The sequence below is a fragment of the Onychomys torridus genome, chromosome X, assembly GCF_903995425.1.
Source record: "Onychomys torridus chromosome X, mOncTor1.1, whole genome shotgun sequence".
NCBI classification, from domain to species: Eukaryota; Metazoa; Chordata; class Mammalia; order Rodentia; family Cricetidae; genus Onychomys; species Onychomys torridus.
Window position 1 is genome coordinate 78,608,255 of NC_050466.1, and position 17,564 is coordinate 78,625,818.

Genomic DNA, 17,564 nt, shown 5'->3' on the forward strand with positions numbered 1-17,564 from the left:
TGTGGGCTACTTCAATTCAGCACTGTTCCTAAGGGTTGCTGTGATCTGTCTTGGGAGAAATATAGGCATTGAGTGGCTGCTTTGGCTCATGCTGCAGTCTTCCCAGGGACCATTCCACCTAGGATTCCTTTATTAAATCTAGGGTTCCATCGCAAAGGGACATACATGGTCACACATGTGCCCAAACCTCCAAAGGGTAAGGAGGAAAACTCTGCAAAATTCCTATAAATAATGAAATATGTTGACTACTAAAGTACCCTTTAGATGAACAGAAGAAATTTCTTGTCAAGATCCATTAGCTAGTATAATTCCAGCAGGGGATTAGATTCAATAGTCAGGAGTGGTCCTATCATTCCAACAGCTAAAGGTAAAAATTTACTTCCCCCTTTGGAGAGAAATACAAACACTTATAAAACTGTTCATTGCTTGTATAACAATTGATCTTGCAATGCTCTGTGTAAGACACATTCCTCAAGGAACTCCTTGTATTTGAGAAGAGTTATGGCAAGTGCATAAATCACCACAGGAAAATTCAGAGTGCTGTGATGATATTTTTAAATTCAACAGCCAAATAAAATATGCATAATGCATTAATTATGCAATAACTTCTTTAAGTGCAGTGATTCTGAGATGCATCCATAAACCTGTATATTTTACACTCAATGAGCTGAGACTCTTTAGTAACATAATAAAAAAAATTTAAAAACACAGCATTCACATATCCTAACTGTCTGTAAAGTTTTATACCTGGCGTAGAGCAGCCCATTGATAAAAGTGAGTTTTATGAATGTATAATTAGCTTGTTTATATTTTATATACCTATGTGCACGAGTGTACATACAGATATGTGACTATCATACTTAGTGGTATAATTTAATGAAGACTGGAGCCTTGAAGAAAGTCTTTGCCTGTATTAGCTTGAAATATTTCACATAAATTTCCAGGAGAAGATTCACTGATACAATCCTACACTCTAACTACAAAGCCAAAATATATTTGAAAGATCTCTGAGGAGAAATTGACCTTAGGGATGTGCTCTGTTGAAGATATCAGCTACAAGTGATGGATTTGGATTTAAATCTGTCGTTTTTATTCAGTCTGAATGTAAAATAAAAAAGATACATTATTTTGAAAACCTACATATGTATTTGATAAGAAAGAATACAGATGAGAAATGCTACCTGTTAATGCTTAACAGATTTTTTAATTCAGTAAGAACAGATAAAGTTAACTCCACTTTCCTCTTTCAACTGTACAATCGCTAATTTTAATTGATTCCAGTTATTACTAGCAACCAATGTCCTTTTTTGTCCTTTTCTATTCTTAGTACTGTTGTCCAAATTCAAGACTTTCTTGCCTGGACTACCCGAGTTCTTTCCATTCTGTCTGGTCAGGATACTCCTGTTAAGTGTTTACTTGAATTTCTTCAGTTCTTCCCAGTTCCTAGTTAACATTGCTTATCATGCCATCCAAAGCCCTTAATTGTCTGACTCCGATCTATCTTTTACGCTTTCTTCTGGGATTCTCACTCCTTCTTTCACCCCTGCTTTACCCAAATGTCTCTGTACTTAAGCATTATTAAACTCTTAGAGGTAAAACCTAAAGCTCTTATAGCCAGAGAGAATAATGGTAAACATAGCAATGAGCATGACATATGCCAATAATGTGATTCCTATTTCCTGTGAATATAATTCCATGCATTGGAAAAGTGGTGCTTAATATATGATTAGGGGTCTGGAGACATGGCTCAATGTTTAAGTGTGTGTACTGAATGCTCTAGCAGATGACCCAAGTTCAGTTTTATGTACTCATGCCAGGTAGCTTACAGACACGTGCAATTTCATTCCCTTGAAGGATGAGATGCTTCTGGGTTCTGTATACACCTGTACTCACATGCACATATCCATACAAAAAACACAAACATCCACATAATTAAATATAAAAATTTTAAAGATATGATGAAATCAAAGTTTTTGGATGAGAGTAGTCTGTATTAACCTGGTGGATACATTATAATCACAGGAGGGCAAGAGTCCAAGTAGACTTGGACAGTGGAAGCAAAGTCAAAGAGAGGATAAAGACTGGATTTCATAAAGCATATAATGGAACTGGTTCTCAGTAGCTGGAAATGATTGAGAAATAGATATTTTTTCCAGATCATCCTTAAGGACTATGACCATGCTGACACCTAAATTTTAAGAATTTTAACATCCACAAGTGTAAAACAGTAATTGTGTGTTGTTTAAGCCACTAAATTTGTGATAATTTGCGCAGCGATAGAAAATTGCATCTGTGAATCCAGTATCACTTATTCCTTGTAAGATTTTTGATAGCAGAGATTATGTATGTTCATATTTCTAATCCTTGGAGGATTTAGTACAGTTGCTTCTTTACAGTTGTTTTGTACAAAGAATTTGCTGAACATAAAAAGAGACCAGAACTGACTCATGAGTAGGAAACAATAATGCCTATAGCAATACTGGTTCCAAAGTTATGATAGGACGAAGAGTTTTTATGTGAAAAGTGTGTTGTTACAAAAATAAGTTTTCCATATGCTTTGAATCAAAACAATCACTACAGTTATGAAAAAATTATATCAGTAACTTTTATAATATAACTCATGAATATGGTAGAGTAAGAATGAAGTGATTAAACAAAAGAGTGAGTGAAGAAGGAGAAATCGAAGGAGAAGGACAAGAAGAAGAAGAGGAAAAGAAAAAGGAGAAGAAGAAAATGAAACCCTAATCTAATAATAGATCCAGGGACAGTTGATGTCAGTCAATGTTATCAAGCACTTAATACTTTGTCTTCAATAAACACTCATGCTTGTGTACAATATAAAGTGGATTGTTTTTCTTTTCATTTGAAAATTCCCTCAACACATGAAACCATAAGTGGTTTAAAAACAAACATATTCCTACTCACTATATGTGTTCATTATTTGGAAACAGAAACCTTTTAAGTTTAGAAATTTTGTTATTCTGTTTGTTTATAGATCTGTATGTGCATCTATTTGTTTGTGTACATTACGTGCCATTTAACTAAAAGAATATTTATAACTACTTCCTCCCTGCCCACCTCTGACAAAGTAGTCCAGGCTAGACTCAAAATCACAGGGTAGGCAACAGTGGCCTCCACCTTGAAGCAGTCCTCTGTACTTAGCCTCTGGTGTGTTGACATTTAAAGTGTCTTCCACTACACCTCACTAGAAGTTTTTTATTTAAAATATCTCTATCCAAGAATTTCTCTTTAGTATTCCTTTTTGAGTATATGAAGATAACAAGTTAATTTTGCCTAATGAATAGATCTTTGCATTTGGCTTTACTGTTCTCAGATGGTCTCATGTCTTATTGCAAACATAGTCTATTGAAAAGCAGGAAAATATAAGTCAGGAGTTGCATAATTATCCAGAAAAATTTTTCATTTTTATAAATCTACCAATATTTCTTAGTTATATTATCAATAAAAAATTACTTAATATTCATCTAATTGTCATACTTGAACTATTGCTATTAAAGTTATAATTTGTGCATTTTACAAGCCTGTAATTCTAGCTCAGAAGCAGGAGGAATAGCAACTTTCAAGGCAGTTTAGGCTATGTAGGTAGGAAACTTTGTTGTTTTAAAAAATCATAAAATAAGAATATGAACTGGCAAGCTTTGAATAGAAGAGATACTTTATACTCTATAACACAAATGTACTTGATCATAATTTTACATCGGAATGGTAGAGGGCTACAAATTAGTGTAACTTAAGATATAATTATATCTTAATTAAAAAAAAACATGAAAATTATGTTATGAAACTGTAGAACTTTGATGTCTCCTTAAAAACTCCTAGTATGTATTCTATATGCATGTATCCCTGAAGGCCAGAAGAGGGCACCAGATCTCATTACAGATGGTTGTGAGGCACCATGTGGTTGCTGGGAATTGAACTCAGGGCCTTTGGAAGAGCAAGCAGTGCTCTTAACCTCTGAGTCATCTCTAGAAATCTCATCCAATGACTGATGGAAGAGGATGCAGAGACCCACAGCCAGGCCCCAGGAGGAGCTCCAGGAAACCAATCAGTGAGAAAGAGGAGAGATTGTATGAGCGAGAAATATTGAGACCAAGATTGGAAAAAGCACAAGGATAAATAGTCAAACTAGTGGAAACACATGAACTATGAATCAATAGCTGAGGAACCCCCAACTGGACCAGGACCTCTGGATAAGTGAGACAGTTGAATAGCTTGAACTGTTTGGGAGGCCCCCAGGCAGTGGGACCAGGACCTGTCCTTAGTGCATGAGCTGGCTGTTTGGAACCTGGGGCCTATACAGGGACACTTTGCTCAGCCTGAGTGAAGGAGGGGACTGGACCTGCCTGGACTGAATCTACTAGACTGAGCTGAATCCCCAGAGGAGTCCTTGCCCTGGTGGAGATGAGATTGGGAGTGGGCTAGGGGGAGTGCGGGGTGAAGGGTGGCGGGAGAACAGGGGAATCTGTGGCTGATACATAAAATTAAATCAGATTATAAAATTTAAAAAATGAGAAAAAACTCTTAGTAAAGTTTTAATAAACTACAACGTGAAACGTAGTAAAAAGCTAAAGAAATTGGAGAAAAATGAATGTTTGTAAGATATTAGCATCAAATCAATTTCTGAACAACAATTTGTTGAAAAAGTGTTCCCACATTTATTTGCTTTTTGTATTTTTTGTTTATTGCTGTATCTTTATCAGTGTCAAAGAGCCACAATGTGGCATTGGAGAGTCCAATACTTTACAGCATACACTTAGGAAAAAAACTGGAATAATCTTAGTAGACTTCCTTTCTAATATGAAATACATTCCAAGGGAAAAATAAGGAGTTCATTACTATATGGAAAAAATTTCTTGGCATATATAAATCTAATTTCCCATTACCATCCACACACATAATATTTACATTACACATGGAGCATGAAGTAACTGGAATGTGCATTTGATATAAAAGTAAATCAATGTAACAAACCTAAATAGAAAATATTGTAATGTGATTAGTAAAATAAAGATAACAATGAATGTGAAGAACACTTAGAGAAGAAAATTTCCATATATATCCCCCAGAGATGTTAAAGTTTGAGAATGTTAACTATTATCTTTATCTTTAGCAATGCTTCCAAAGTACAGGCATCATAAAATATCATAAATCTACTGAAGAAAATTTGTCTTAAATAAGTTTTTATAAAGAATTAAAATAGTTTATTATTGTGAAATGTCAAAGTCACTTTTACCTAGATATATTACAACCTGCAAGGAAATTTTTTGACACAGAGTCTCACTGGCCTGAAACTCACTATTTATACAAGATTATCCTTGAACCCACAGGGATTCACTTGCCTCTGCCTCCCCAGTGCTGGGTTTAAAGGCCTGCACCAACAGCATGCTTATCAAGAAAAATGAATTTAGTGTTGCAACATGTGTTTTTAAACACTAACCAACCCAGATGCCCTTCAACTGAAGAATGGATAAACAAATTGTGGTACATATACACAATGGAGTACTACTCAGCAGAGAAAAACAATGACATCATAAGGTTTGCAGGCAAATGGATGGAACTAGAAAAAAATCATTCTGAATGAGGTAACCCAGACTCAGAAAGACAAACATGGTATGTACTCACTCGTAAATGGATACTAGATGTAAAGCAAAGGATAACCAGATTGCAACACACAACTCCAGGGAGGCTACCTAGTAAAGAGGACCCTAAGAAAGACACATGGATGCCCAACGACAAAGAAATAGATGATGCGATCTACATGAGCAAACTGGGGGATGGGGTGGGGTAATGGAAGGCAAGGGTTGGGGGAAAGAGAGCATAGGGGAGAGGGAGGTCCCAGCTGCATCAGGAGCAGTGTGGGAGAATGGAGAGGGAGATACCATGATAAATGAAGACCCCAGGGGAATAGGAAGAAGCAAAGTGCTGGCGAGGTCCCCAGAAATCCACAAAGATACCTCCACTGTAGACTACTGGCAATGATCGAGAGAGTGCCCGAACTGACCTGCTCTGATGATCAAATGGCTAAACACCTTAACTGTCATGGTAGAACTCTCATCCAGTGTGTGATGGAAGTGAATGCAGAGATCCAAGGCCTAGCCCCAGGTGGAGCTCCTGGAGTCCAATTGGTGAGAGAGAGGGGGGATTGTATGAGTGAGAGATATTGAGGTTGGAGGAAGCACAGGGACAAACTAGTGGAAATGCACGAACTGTGAAGCAATGGTGGAGGAACCCCCATGGAACTGGACCAGTCCCTCTGGATAAGTGAGACAGTTGATTAGCGTGAACTGTTTGGGAGGCCCCGAGGCAGCGGAGCCAGGACCTGGCCTTGGTGCACAAGCTGACTTTTCGGAGCCTGGGGCTTATGCTGAGACACTGCTCAGCCTTGGTGTAGGGAGGAGGGGACTGGATCTGCCTTGGCTGAGTCTGCCAGATTAGGCTGACTCCCCAGGGGAGACCTTGACTTGGAGGAGGTGGGAGTGGGGGGGGGGATGAGTTTGGGGGGAAGGACTGGCGGTGGGAGGAGGGAGGATGGGGGAATCCATGGCTGATATGTGAAATTAAGTTAATTATAAAATAAAAATACTATAAAGATATTAACCAACATTCATGTTTTTCCTTAACTGAACCTTTGTTTGAAACTTATATTCTTTGGTTCATGGTGGTAACACAAACTGTAAGGGAGAAAGTTAAAAGTAACCCAAAATGAATTCAAGTTACTGGTATTAGTCCTAAACCCTGTCTATGTCAGTACTCTTGATCAGTTTGCAAATACATAAATAGGATGCAGAACAAAAAGGTCATTTGTATAGCATTGAATCTGTACTGAAAATGTTTATTAGTACATGTTAAATTAACAAAATAATAAACCAACATTTGTTCTGATAGTGTTATGAGTTAAAATTGCTCCTTTATGAATGAGAAACAAAGGATTTGAAAGATTAATGGATTTGTTCCAGTAAACAAGGCTTAATAGTATCTGGGTTGAAATCCCAGTACCTTTGTTTCTGATGCTGTTAATTTGTGATATTCACAGTTCAATAGAAACCATTTCTGGAAAAATAAGTGAACACAGGTGTTTTTAGTGATTATTGTCGACAAATACTGGAATGCCAATATCAGCTTTCTGTACAAATAAACTGCCAACAGGTTATAGCCAACATGAGGATTAACTATAGAAGTTTTTAATATGCTTCTCTTTGTATGAACTCAAGGGATTTCAAGCACAATAGAATTACCCTATTTATGGTTTATTGTATGTCACTCATACTTAAGTCTGGGTAAAAGACATTTTGACCAGAAAGTACATATTTTTCAGTAGCATAATTTTCATCAATATGGACAATCAAAAGTTCTACATTTGTTTAACCCAAACAGGCAAAAATTTCTAAGTTCTAAATCTTTGAATAAACATGTAAGACTAAGAAGCATTTTATATACTGATTTTGAATAACAGGGATGTTTACAAATGTACATGATTTTAAGATTTGCGGGGACATGGGAAGAGTTGAAAAGAGAATAGAGAGGGGGGAATGATGTAAATGAATATTCCTTTATGAAATACTCAAAAAAACAGTAAATGGAAATAAAATATAAACATTACATCAACTGCTTTCATACTCCTTTTCCTCTCAGCCTCCACCTCTTTCTAAATTTTGATTTAGTGGCTTATTTTCATTATCTTACTTAACTCCAAGATTTAAATCATTCTCTCTCTCATTTTGAACATTTCTCCTCTCTTGGTTTCCAGAAAAATTCTAATTCTCCTTTTTCCTCTTCAGTCTTTTTTTTTCATTACTCTGCATGACAGGCTGCTCTTTGTCTGACAGCCTCTTCAAGGTAGGTTGATCCTTTTCATTTCCTTCTTGTTTTCTCTACATGGTCTTATTCCATCACAATGCACTCAATTTGAGGATAAACAAAATCTATAGCCATTGTCTTGACTTTTATAGTCTAAAGAAAGGTACTCCCCCCTAAAAGGCATGGCCACTTATAACTGAAATGATGTCCTTGAGCCAGCAGGCCATTTGCTAATGCAATAAAGAATTTCAAGATAATCATTAAGAATTACCAAAAGCGGATACTAAAACAATTTACATGAAGAAAATAGGGAAAAGGCCATGTAAAGGTGCAGTGAAATCCACAAACCAAGGTTCAACATTAAATCTCCAGAATCAAGGAAATCTAATGAAGGATTCTCCCATGAAATCTCCAGGTCTTTAGAAGCATGGCTCTTGATTTCAGAAGTCACATCTCCCAAACTGCGAGACAATTGGTTTCTATTGTTTAAGTAACCCTCTTTGTCAAATTTGTCACAGCATCCACAGAAACTCTAGGTAAAAAATTCATCAGTTCAATATACCACGGCTCATATTGCCACAACTAAATTTATTCCATCTCCTACTCTGAATAAACTGTCCTCCTTCCCTCTGTAGCCGGCAACACCATCAATACATCTTCTCAAATTAGTTCATAATCCATCCCAAATACCCACCTGATACTATTAATTCTCCTTCAGAATCATATTTCATTATTCTTTTTTATTTCTTTTCAGGCTGTCAATAAATCTCAGTATGATTTTCATCGAGTTCTTCACTGGTCACTCATAAATACCATCAGTCTTTCTCACAGGGAGGATTAGCTGTCTAGAACTATATTGTACTCTGTTATGTCTTCCTTTCTGTGTAAAGGGAGATTTCCTGTTGGAATCACACAGATGTGTGCAGCTGCATTACTTAGACAACAGGTTGCTTCATCTTAAGCATACACAGAAAACTGCACAGTATGTAGGTCTTCTTAGTCATATGGAGTGGATTTAAAGTAATTAGACACTAGACTAAAACTTTGCCCTACAAGATAAAAATCCAAAATCCTTTATGGAACATGGAATACCTTAACATTCTATGCCCATTGTATTTTTGTAAAAGTCTTCTTATTGTTCACTTTAAATAAGTAGTCATTCAAGTTTCTCTGCTTCTGAGACCTCTAGCATCATTGAATCACAATCCTCCCATTACAGAATGATTTTCTTTGTCACTTTCTTTCCAACCTCCTACTTCTAACTGATCATCAAGCTCAATGGATTCTAACTTTAAAAATTGCTCTGTCTTCTGTCTTCCCTATTCTCACTGCTGTTACTTTGATTCAGAAAGACATTTTTGTGTCCATTTCTCTTTTATCCCCCCTTATAAAGGACAGATTTTTTTCAAGCTAAAACAAGTAACAATGTTTGTTCCTAAAAGCATTTTGTGGAGTGAGGACTTAAGTATGTCCATATTTTAAAGCATCATTAGTGTCTGGTTACTGTTTTTCTCCTTCACAGTCCCTCTTTCTTCTCTTTCCTCTGACTTTCATTTCCTGTTCCTTCTCATTCTACATGTCTCTGCAGGGACCTCAGGGACATTCTGGCCCATTTAGCAAAACTATGCAGCTTATTTGTTCCTATTTCTCCTATTTCTGTCTGGTCTCTGAATGACCATTCTTTCTGTAGCCTCCAATCCAGTCAGTAAGATAGATATTTGAATTAGTAAATCACAAGTTGGGGTAAGCAAAATAATGTCAGTGGAAATATGCTTCCATTCTTAACCCTAAAACCTGGGACTATGATATTATATTACCTAGAAAAGGGGATTTAGCAAATTTGATTAAATTAGTGACTTAATTACTAGGGGGATCATCCTGGATTATCTCAGAATACTCATAATAATCCAAAGTGCTTATATCAGGGAACAAGGCAAGAGAGTCAGAGTCAGAGAATGAAATTCAACAGTGGAATCACATGGAGAATGATGTGCAACCACAAGACAAAAGACCAAGGAAAAGAAAAGATGGAGTCTTGTCTATAAGCTCCTAAATTCCACCTGATTTGAACAGTTAGCTTCAATAAATATAAGATTAAAAATTTGAGCATCATAACTGTGCTAATATGTTAAAGAAGCATCGATCATATAGCGATTATGGGTACTATCTCAATCCTTCACCTTAGCATTAAATATATAGGACAATATTTTCTTTTTCTTTTTGCACTCATCATGTAGTGCCATTCTGCTGTGTCTATTAACTTGAAATACATCCCCTGAGAGTCATTTTGAAAGTGGTAAACATGGTGTCTTTTATCTTATCCAGGCAAACTGACCATGAACAGGCATAATTCTCCACGATTGGCCTTAATTGATAACAAGTATATAAAACTGCATTGATGGAGAAAATTAAGTTGGCTATGAAATTCAAAGGTATACCATAGATGATTGTTACAAAAAGAAACTGAATGGGTTTCTGGTTAGGTACTGGCTTCTCTATTTGTCACACTTATTATAATTAAAGGCATTATCTCAAATATAATGGAGCTTATGATACTTCTCATTTCAAGCTTGATTTTTTTTAAAGTATAAAAGTATCAGAAAAATTTTCCAATACATAAATATTCTGCATTTTTAACTTTAAAATTAAGGAAAAGCTCAAAAGTTTGGTTTTATAAACGATCTCAAAGGAAAATAAAGAGAATTTCCTCATTCTTTTTGGTGTATTTGACAGAGAAGAAACACATGGTAATATAACAAAAGGCAGATGCTGAGGGACTAAGTTGTCTCTTAATCATGTAGAATTAAGTTCATTGACTTCCAGGAATGCCCAAGAGAACATACATAAATCACATTGGCATGAGGTATAAATAGTCCACATGGATTTTTCTTTTCTATACAGTGAAATTTCACTTGTTTAGTAGTGTAATGTGTATTACTTAAAGAAATTAAGATTTACATATAAACAAAACTTAGAACCTAAACTGTGTCTTTGGATATTTATCTATCTACTGTTTACTTTTAGAAATTAGTGGGGCCCAAACTCTGTAGTTTTAATAAACCTCTTGAGGCTTGTTTTCCTCTTGCTGTCAGTAAGAATTTCTTCTAAATCATTTCACACAAACAGGTGTCTCTTGGCAGGTCTTAGAATAAAGAGAAGATCAATTCCCTGAAGCAATACTCTTACGGCTCTAGGTAATTTTTATGTGTCATTAATCTGCTCTAGAATAATATGAACTTCATGATTTATGTAACATAGCCACTTATTCTTCTCTATATGCTCTAATAACTATGAAAACTTTTTCCTAAGCTCAACTTTTCACGTGTCTGTCGTCAAGAGTTACACTCTGCAAGATGGCAATTTCTGATCAATATGATCAAAAGCAAACTCTAGGCTCGATGATACTGTTGCCACTTTAAAACAGCATTAAGTCCAGTAAAATTCCATTACAGAAATATCTGGAGTCACTTCTTTCTAACAGACTGTGGACTATATTCCAAAACTTCAAAAACACTTATGGTTTGTTTAAACCCCCGACAAAACATGTTCTAGTTGTTGCTTATCCTGAGCTGATTTTTCTCCTTGACTAGTCTCAAACAATACATTATAATTATCCCTTTTTTACGAAAGGAAGCGCCATATTGATTTCCAAGTGGCTGCAATGACACATCCACTGTAGACTGCTGGCAATGGTCAAGAGAAAGCCTGATCTGACCTAGTCTGGTGATCAGATGGCCAAACACCCTAACTGTCATGCTGGAACTCTCATCCAATAATTGATGGAAGTGTATGCAGAGATCCTCGGCCAGGCCCAAGGTGAGCTCCAGGAGTCAAGTTGTTGAGAAAGAGGAGGGACTGTAAGAGTATGAATTGTTGGGACCAAGATTGGAAAAAGCACAGGGACAAACAGCCAAACTAATGGAAACACATGAACTATGAACCAAAAGCTGTGGAGCCCTCATCTGGATCAGGCCCTCTGGATAAGTGAGACAATTGAATAGCTTGAACTGTTTGGGAGGCACCCAGGCGGTGGGACCAGGACCTGTCCTTAGTGCATGAGCTGGCAGTTTGGAACCTGGGGCATATGCAAGGACACTTTGCTCATCCTAGAAGGTGGGGACTGGACCTGCCTGGACTGAATCTACCAGAGTGAGCTGAATCCCCAGGGGAATCTTGGCCCTGCAGGAGATGAAAATGGGGAGGGGGAGCTGGGGAGAAGACGGGGTCGGGTTCAGGAGGGGGGAGGACAGGGGAACCCATGGCTTATATGTAAAATTAAATTAAATTAAAAAAAGATGTTTCAAGCTTTTCAAAAATACAAAAGTATAGAGAGTTAGGTGGACAAGAAAGGAATGGTGGATCTTGGAAGAGTTGCGTAACAGGTGAATATGAAAAAAAAATACATCATATGAAATTCTAAAAGAACTAATAAATCTAATAACAAAATACAACTGACTGGAAAAACAAAGCAAAAAGGTGTATCAGTGAACCACGGTGGATTTGTTATTGTTGTTTTATATATTAGAAAAGAACATGTTGGGCTTTACCTTTCTGAACAAAATAATTCTAATATTCTTAAAGTTAGAAAGTACTTGTATGTGTTGGTGTACTGTAGTGGGTAGCATTTTAACAAAAAAGAAAAGGGGAAGTGCTGTGGATATCGCTCTGTGTAAATAAAATGCTGATTGCCCAGTAGCCAGGCAGGAAGTATAGGCAGGACAAGCAGAGAAGAGAATTCTGGGCGTTTATGGGCCTGGCCGGTGAGACAGATTTGTTCGGACTGTGGGCCAGGCAGTAAAACTCTAACTACAGTGTACACTTGTAATCTTAGCACTAGCCAGGATCACACATTTTAATGCTGAAGATGTGGAATATGTTTATATGATAGACTACTTGCCTAGCATGCACAAGACTGATTAAATCAGTTCTACAAAGAAGCAGTAACAATATTAACTTGAGCTGTTTTTACCGACAAACCACCCTAAAATAAAATAAAGGGCAAGAGGCATGGAGCTAGAGAAGGTGTGACATAGAAATGAGGGAACAGTATCCCAGGAAGAGTAGAAGAGAAGGTTAGAACAGTTAAGTGAAGAATAGAGAAGATGAGGAAATATGGTGATTGAAGTAGAAAAAGGCAAGGGAAAGTCAAACAGGAACATGAAGCTACACTGTATAATTTGGTTTGGACACAAAGACTCTTACAGCAAACATTTGCTTTATACGCTTACTTACTGAATTGTTGTCCCTTCAAGTATTGCGTAGATTTTTACATGTAAAATTGTTTCAGAAAAACAATCTATTGTATAGTAACAGCTGAATATTTGTTCCCAGAAAAATTCTTGATTCTCCACATATGCACAGCCTTCAATCGTTACTTGAGAGACCAGATTCAATCCTTATTTATCATAGCATACACGTATCAGAAATGATTACTTAAAATGAAATATAAATTTGTATTTTGAATATTTCATTCAGGAAGCTATAATAATATAACTGCCTTATTAGTTTTAATTTGTTCCTTAAATGAATAGCAATAGGGGTGTAATCCAAGGTGATAAAAATAATGCACCTCTGTTTCTCTAAGAGCTCCTATTGCTTTCCAATTACTTTTGCTAATGAGAAATAAATATTTCATTCTAAATTTTTTTTATGGAATGACCATACATGTTAGTCTGAAGTAAACACTACACACAATTAACATTGTGTATTTTAGTCATGTTTTGTATGTTGTTAATTATCCAAGTATCTACTTCTTTTTCTTGTGCTCACAGTGAATTAAAAATATATTCTAGTATAACACACTTGAAAAGCATTGGATCTTGAATTTTGTTTATTGAACCTTGTAAAGATTCATAAATCAAAACAAAGGTAAATAATAAGAATAGAAATAAGTAGCCATCTTAATTAACATGCAAGATCAAACATCAAAAGTTGATGCTGATTCTCAGGCCTTGGTGCCATTGGTTTTATGAGTTGGGATGGGTATGAAGATTGAACCATTTATCTTTTAAGGTGAAGATGCTAAGGGCACTCCTCTTCTTGATCTATGGAGATGGGTAATGATTCTATTCAGTGAGCTACATATATCTGTTTTTCTCAAAGAGGGAAGCCACATGGTAACAAATAGTTAAAATGAGTTGGTGCTAGGAAAGTTTATGAAAAAAAATGAATCTCAAGTTTTACACTTATTACTCAAAAACCACCTGAACAGACTAACATTCACATGAATCCTAACATAACACACATTGGGAGGAAGCCGTCACAACATGAATTATAGATGAGAATTAGCAAGGCAAATGTTTCACTTACTTCTTTGTTGTTTTGTATAATTATATAAAGATACATTTGGTTTGAAAAGTGAGAAATAGGTATATGACAATTGCATTAATAAGCTGAAGAGTGCAAAATATTAAAATTCCAGCCTAATTTAGGATATCATCTTAATAATAGTCTCCTATTTTAGATTCATATCATTAAAATGAAGTTTGCATTTGAAAGGAGTCATTGAGATTTCTCTGTGTCTAGAGCAAGAGATATGAATTGTCTAGTTGTCCCACATTTCTAGTTCTGATCCATATTGCTCATACATAGATTAAACAACAAAGAAATTCTTGCTGGTAAGCAGAACTTATATAGAATAGACCTGTCACCACTATTTTCTGATGAGAAAAGGTCACATTTGCATTTCAATAAATCATGCAACTGACATATGCAGAAAGAACTGAAAAAAGCATATTTTATGTAATGAGCTATAATAACAAGGAAAATGAAGCTTTTAAGATTTAATCAACAATCAATCTCAGCTAATTATTTTCTTGCATTGAAACATGTCCACAAAAAATAGGTAAAATGAAGTGTAAAACTACAAACACTATTTATCTACATTTCCCACAACCACAGCAATGACATTGAAAAGTAGCATCATCAAAATGTTCTAGGGTCACTAACGGGCTCAGTAAAACAAGCTTGCACTGAACCCACACACAAATCCTTTCCCAGTTGCTCCCTAAACTTTATCTGCAGAAGGGGGTTCCTGAAACCAGAAATGCTGTTCACTTACTCTACATGGGACAGTTTCTACTATCTCATTAATATGGGACAGATGCTATACTGTCCAAATCATGGTGGCACAACATGGCAACCTTTTAAGACTCACCTCAATCTTTGTTTTTGTCTCTTGAGACCTCAGAGAGAATACACTGTAGTTGGAGCATTTCAACTCATTTCCTCTATTCTTCCTTTATGCCTAAAAGCTACTCCTTCAAAACTAAAATAATCCCATGTGAAGTTGGAAAATGGCAATGATAAATCATACCAATAGCTTACTAGACAAAACTTCACATCAATATGTATTCAGTTGGGAGTTATATGATTCCTTAACTTCAACTATGAAAAGACAACTGGACACTAATGGTGCCTAATAATGGGTAAACAGTCTGGGTTTCAACAATAATTGAGTCACCATCATGTTTCATTACCATTATACTCTTTTTCTTGCAAAAAACTTTAGGGTAAATGCCACATCCTTTTCATAAATGACACTATTTTTACTTTAAATACTTTTAGGTAATTCAGCAAAACAGCTGAAGTACAGGCCTTAAAAGAATCCACTATTGACATAGTTAATAAGGAAATAATAATATTAAGAAGTAAGGTGAAATAATCCACAGTAAGAGAACATAAAAAATCACATTGTTTTATGGAATCTAAATGCAAACTTTTGTTATAGAACCTATTCAAGTTTCAAACTCATGGTAATACACAAGATAAGCCATATCAATTTTCATATACTAGCACCTTTACAATTGCCTATTAATACTCTTCACTATTTCCCTGTATACCAATGACATCTACATAAAATGGATTCCTAGTGCTTCTCAACCTCTCACAAAATAACACATGTGTACAGGTTGCAGTCATTTTCAATGATAAAAATAATGAGAACTAAAAGAGGCACTTCTTACCAGAACCTCTTTTGGTCACAACCTTCAGACTCTGAGTGAAAGTAGCATATAAGAGAATCAAATGTGGAATCGGAGCTTTCATCTTCCAGCTCTTAAAGGCCGTTCCTTAAAGGAAAGAAAAGAAGGAAAACATAATTTAAAAGATTTAGTAATACAATAGAAGATTTTTGTGTACATCTGTTCCTGGATAGATATAATTGTACCATATATTTTTGATTAACCTTGAACTCATGACACCATCCAGCTTTAGCCTCCCTAGTGGTGGGGTTTCAGGTATGAACTAATGCATCTGGCTATTATGCACCCTTTTGTCATATATATTTGAGGCAATGAATTACTCATAAGGAAAGAATGCCATAAACAGGATCTGCATTACATTTTTCAACAAATCGTACTTTGTAAGTCAAATCAAAATCAGTAATGCCCAAATTATATTTCCATAAGCTTCTCAGGATGATGATTTCAGATCATATATTCACTCAAGGTTTAGAATTTCTCTGAATGTACACTTTACTTTGCTTTAAATATCTAGAACAATCTATTCATTTCGCTAGCAATTTATTTTAATACATATTTGTGGTGGTATTGTGTTCCCCAAAATATTATGCACCCTAATAAATTTATCTGGGGTCAGAGAACAGACAGCCACTAGATACAGAGCCAAAAATGGTGGCTAGAAAATGGGTCAGAGCAAGCCATAGCACAAGTTGGGCGGTGGTGGTGCACGCCTTTAATCCCAGCATTTGGAGGCAGAGCTAGGCGGATCTCTGTGTGTTCAAGTACACAGCCAACTTGGAGAAACACGCCTTTAATCCCAGGGAGTGACGGCAGAAAGAGAAAAATATACAAGGCGTGAAGACCAGAAATGAGCAGCATTTGGCTGGTTAAGCATTTGGCTGGTTAAGCTTTCAGGCTTATGAGCAACAGTTCAACTGAGAGCCATTGGGATGAGGACACAGAAGCTTCCAGTCTGAGGAAACAGGATCAGCTGAGGAATTGGCAAGGTGAGATAGCTGTAGCTTGTTCTGTTTCTCTGATCATCCAGCTTTTACCCCAATAACTGGCCTTAGGTTTGTTTTTATTAATAAGAACTTTTAAGATTCCTGCTACACATCTTACTGAAATCAACATTTTAAAATATCTGCTGCTGTAACACACTGTGGTCTATTTGGTGATTTTCTTTACAAACAAAATTGTATCAACTTTATGTCTTTAAATATCTGTGATGTTACAAACACCTTCCAAAAACCTGAAAAACATACTTCTGGGAAAAAATGTAAGGCATTTGCCTATATTGATCGATAGAATGTACAGTGTCAGTGAAAGATACAAAGATAATGTTTATCTACTAAAAAGGTCTGTTCAGGTTACTAAGACATTAGCATACTGTTTGGATTTACAAAAGGCAAAATATTTCCTCTTAAATTAACTGAATATACATTTACTTCCCCCAAGTTGTCATACCTTTTCCAATTTTGCAAATAAAAAATTGACAGATTGAGTATACTTATGGTATATAATATGGTGCTTTAGTACACACGTAAATTATGAAATGGTTACCATCACCAAGTTAACACATCTATCACCTGACATAGTTGCCCTTTATAGCTGAGGTATCAAAATCTGTAAAATGTGTTGTCAGCAAATTTCAAGTATATAGCACAGTATTAAGTGTAGTCCCTCTGCTGTACATCAGATACCTAAAATTTATCCACTTACAGGGGCAAGTTTGTACTCTTGAACTAACATCTGTTCATTGTCCTAGAAGTGTTTGGAACACAC

At 36.0% G+C, this 17,564-nt stretch overlaps 1 protein-coding gene across 1 annotated transcript in view; it reads right to left on the reverse strand.

The window, feature by feature from the left end:
* Positions 1–17,564, reverse strand: part of Il1rapl1 (interleukin 1 receptor accessory protein like 1) — a 1,249,069-nt gene that overhangs the window by 1,066,969 nt on the left and 164,536 nt on the right. Inside the window, exon 2 of the mRNA XM_036175702.1 lies at positions 15,783–15,887. Coding sequence (XP_036031595.1) covers positions 15,783–15,864 — 82 coding nt within the window. The 5' untranslated portion in view covers positions 15,865–15,887. The remainder of the gene's footprint in view (positions 1–15,782; positions 15,888–17,564) is intronic.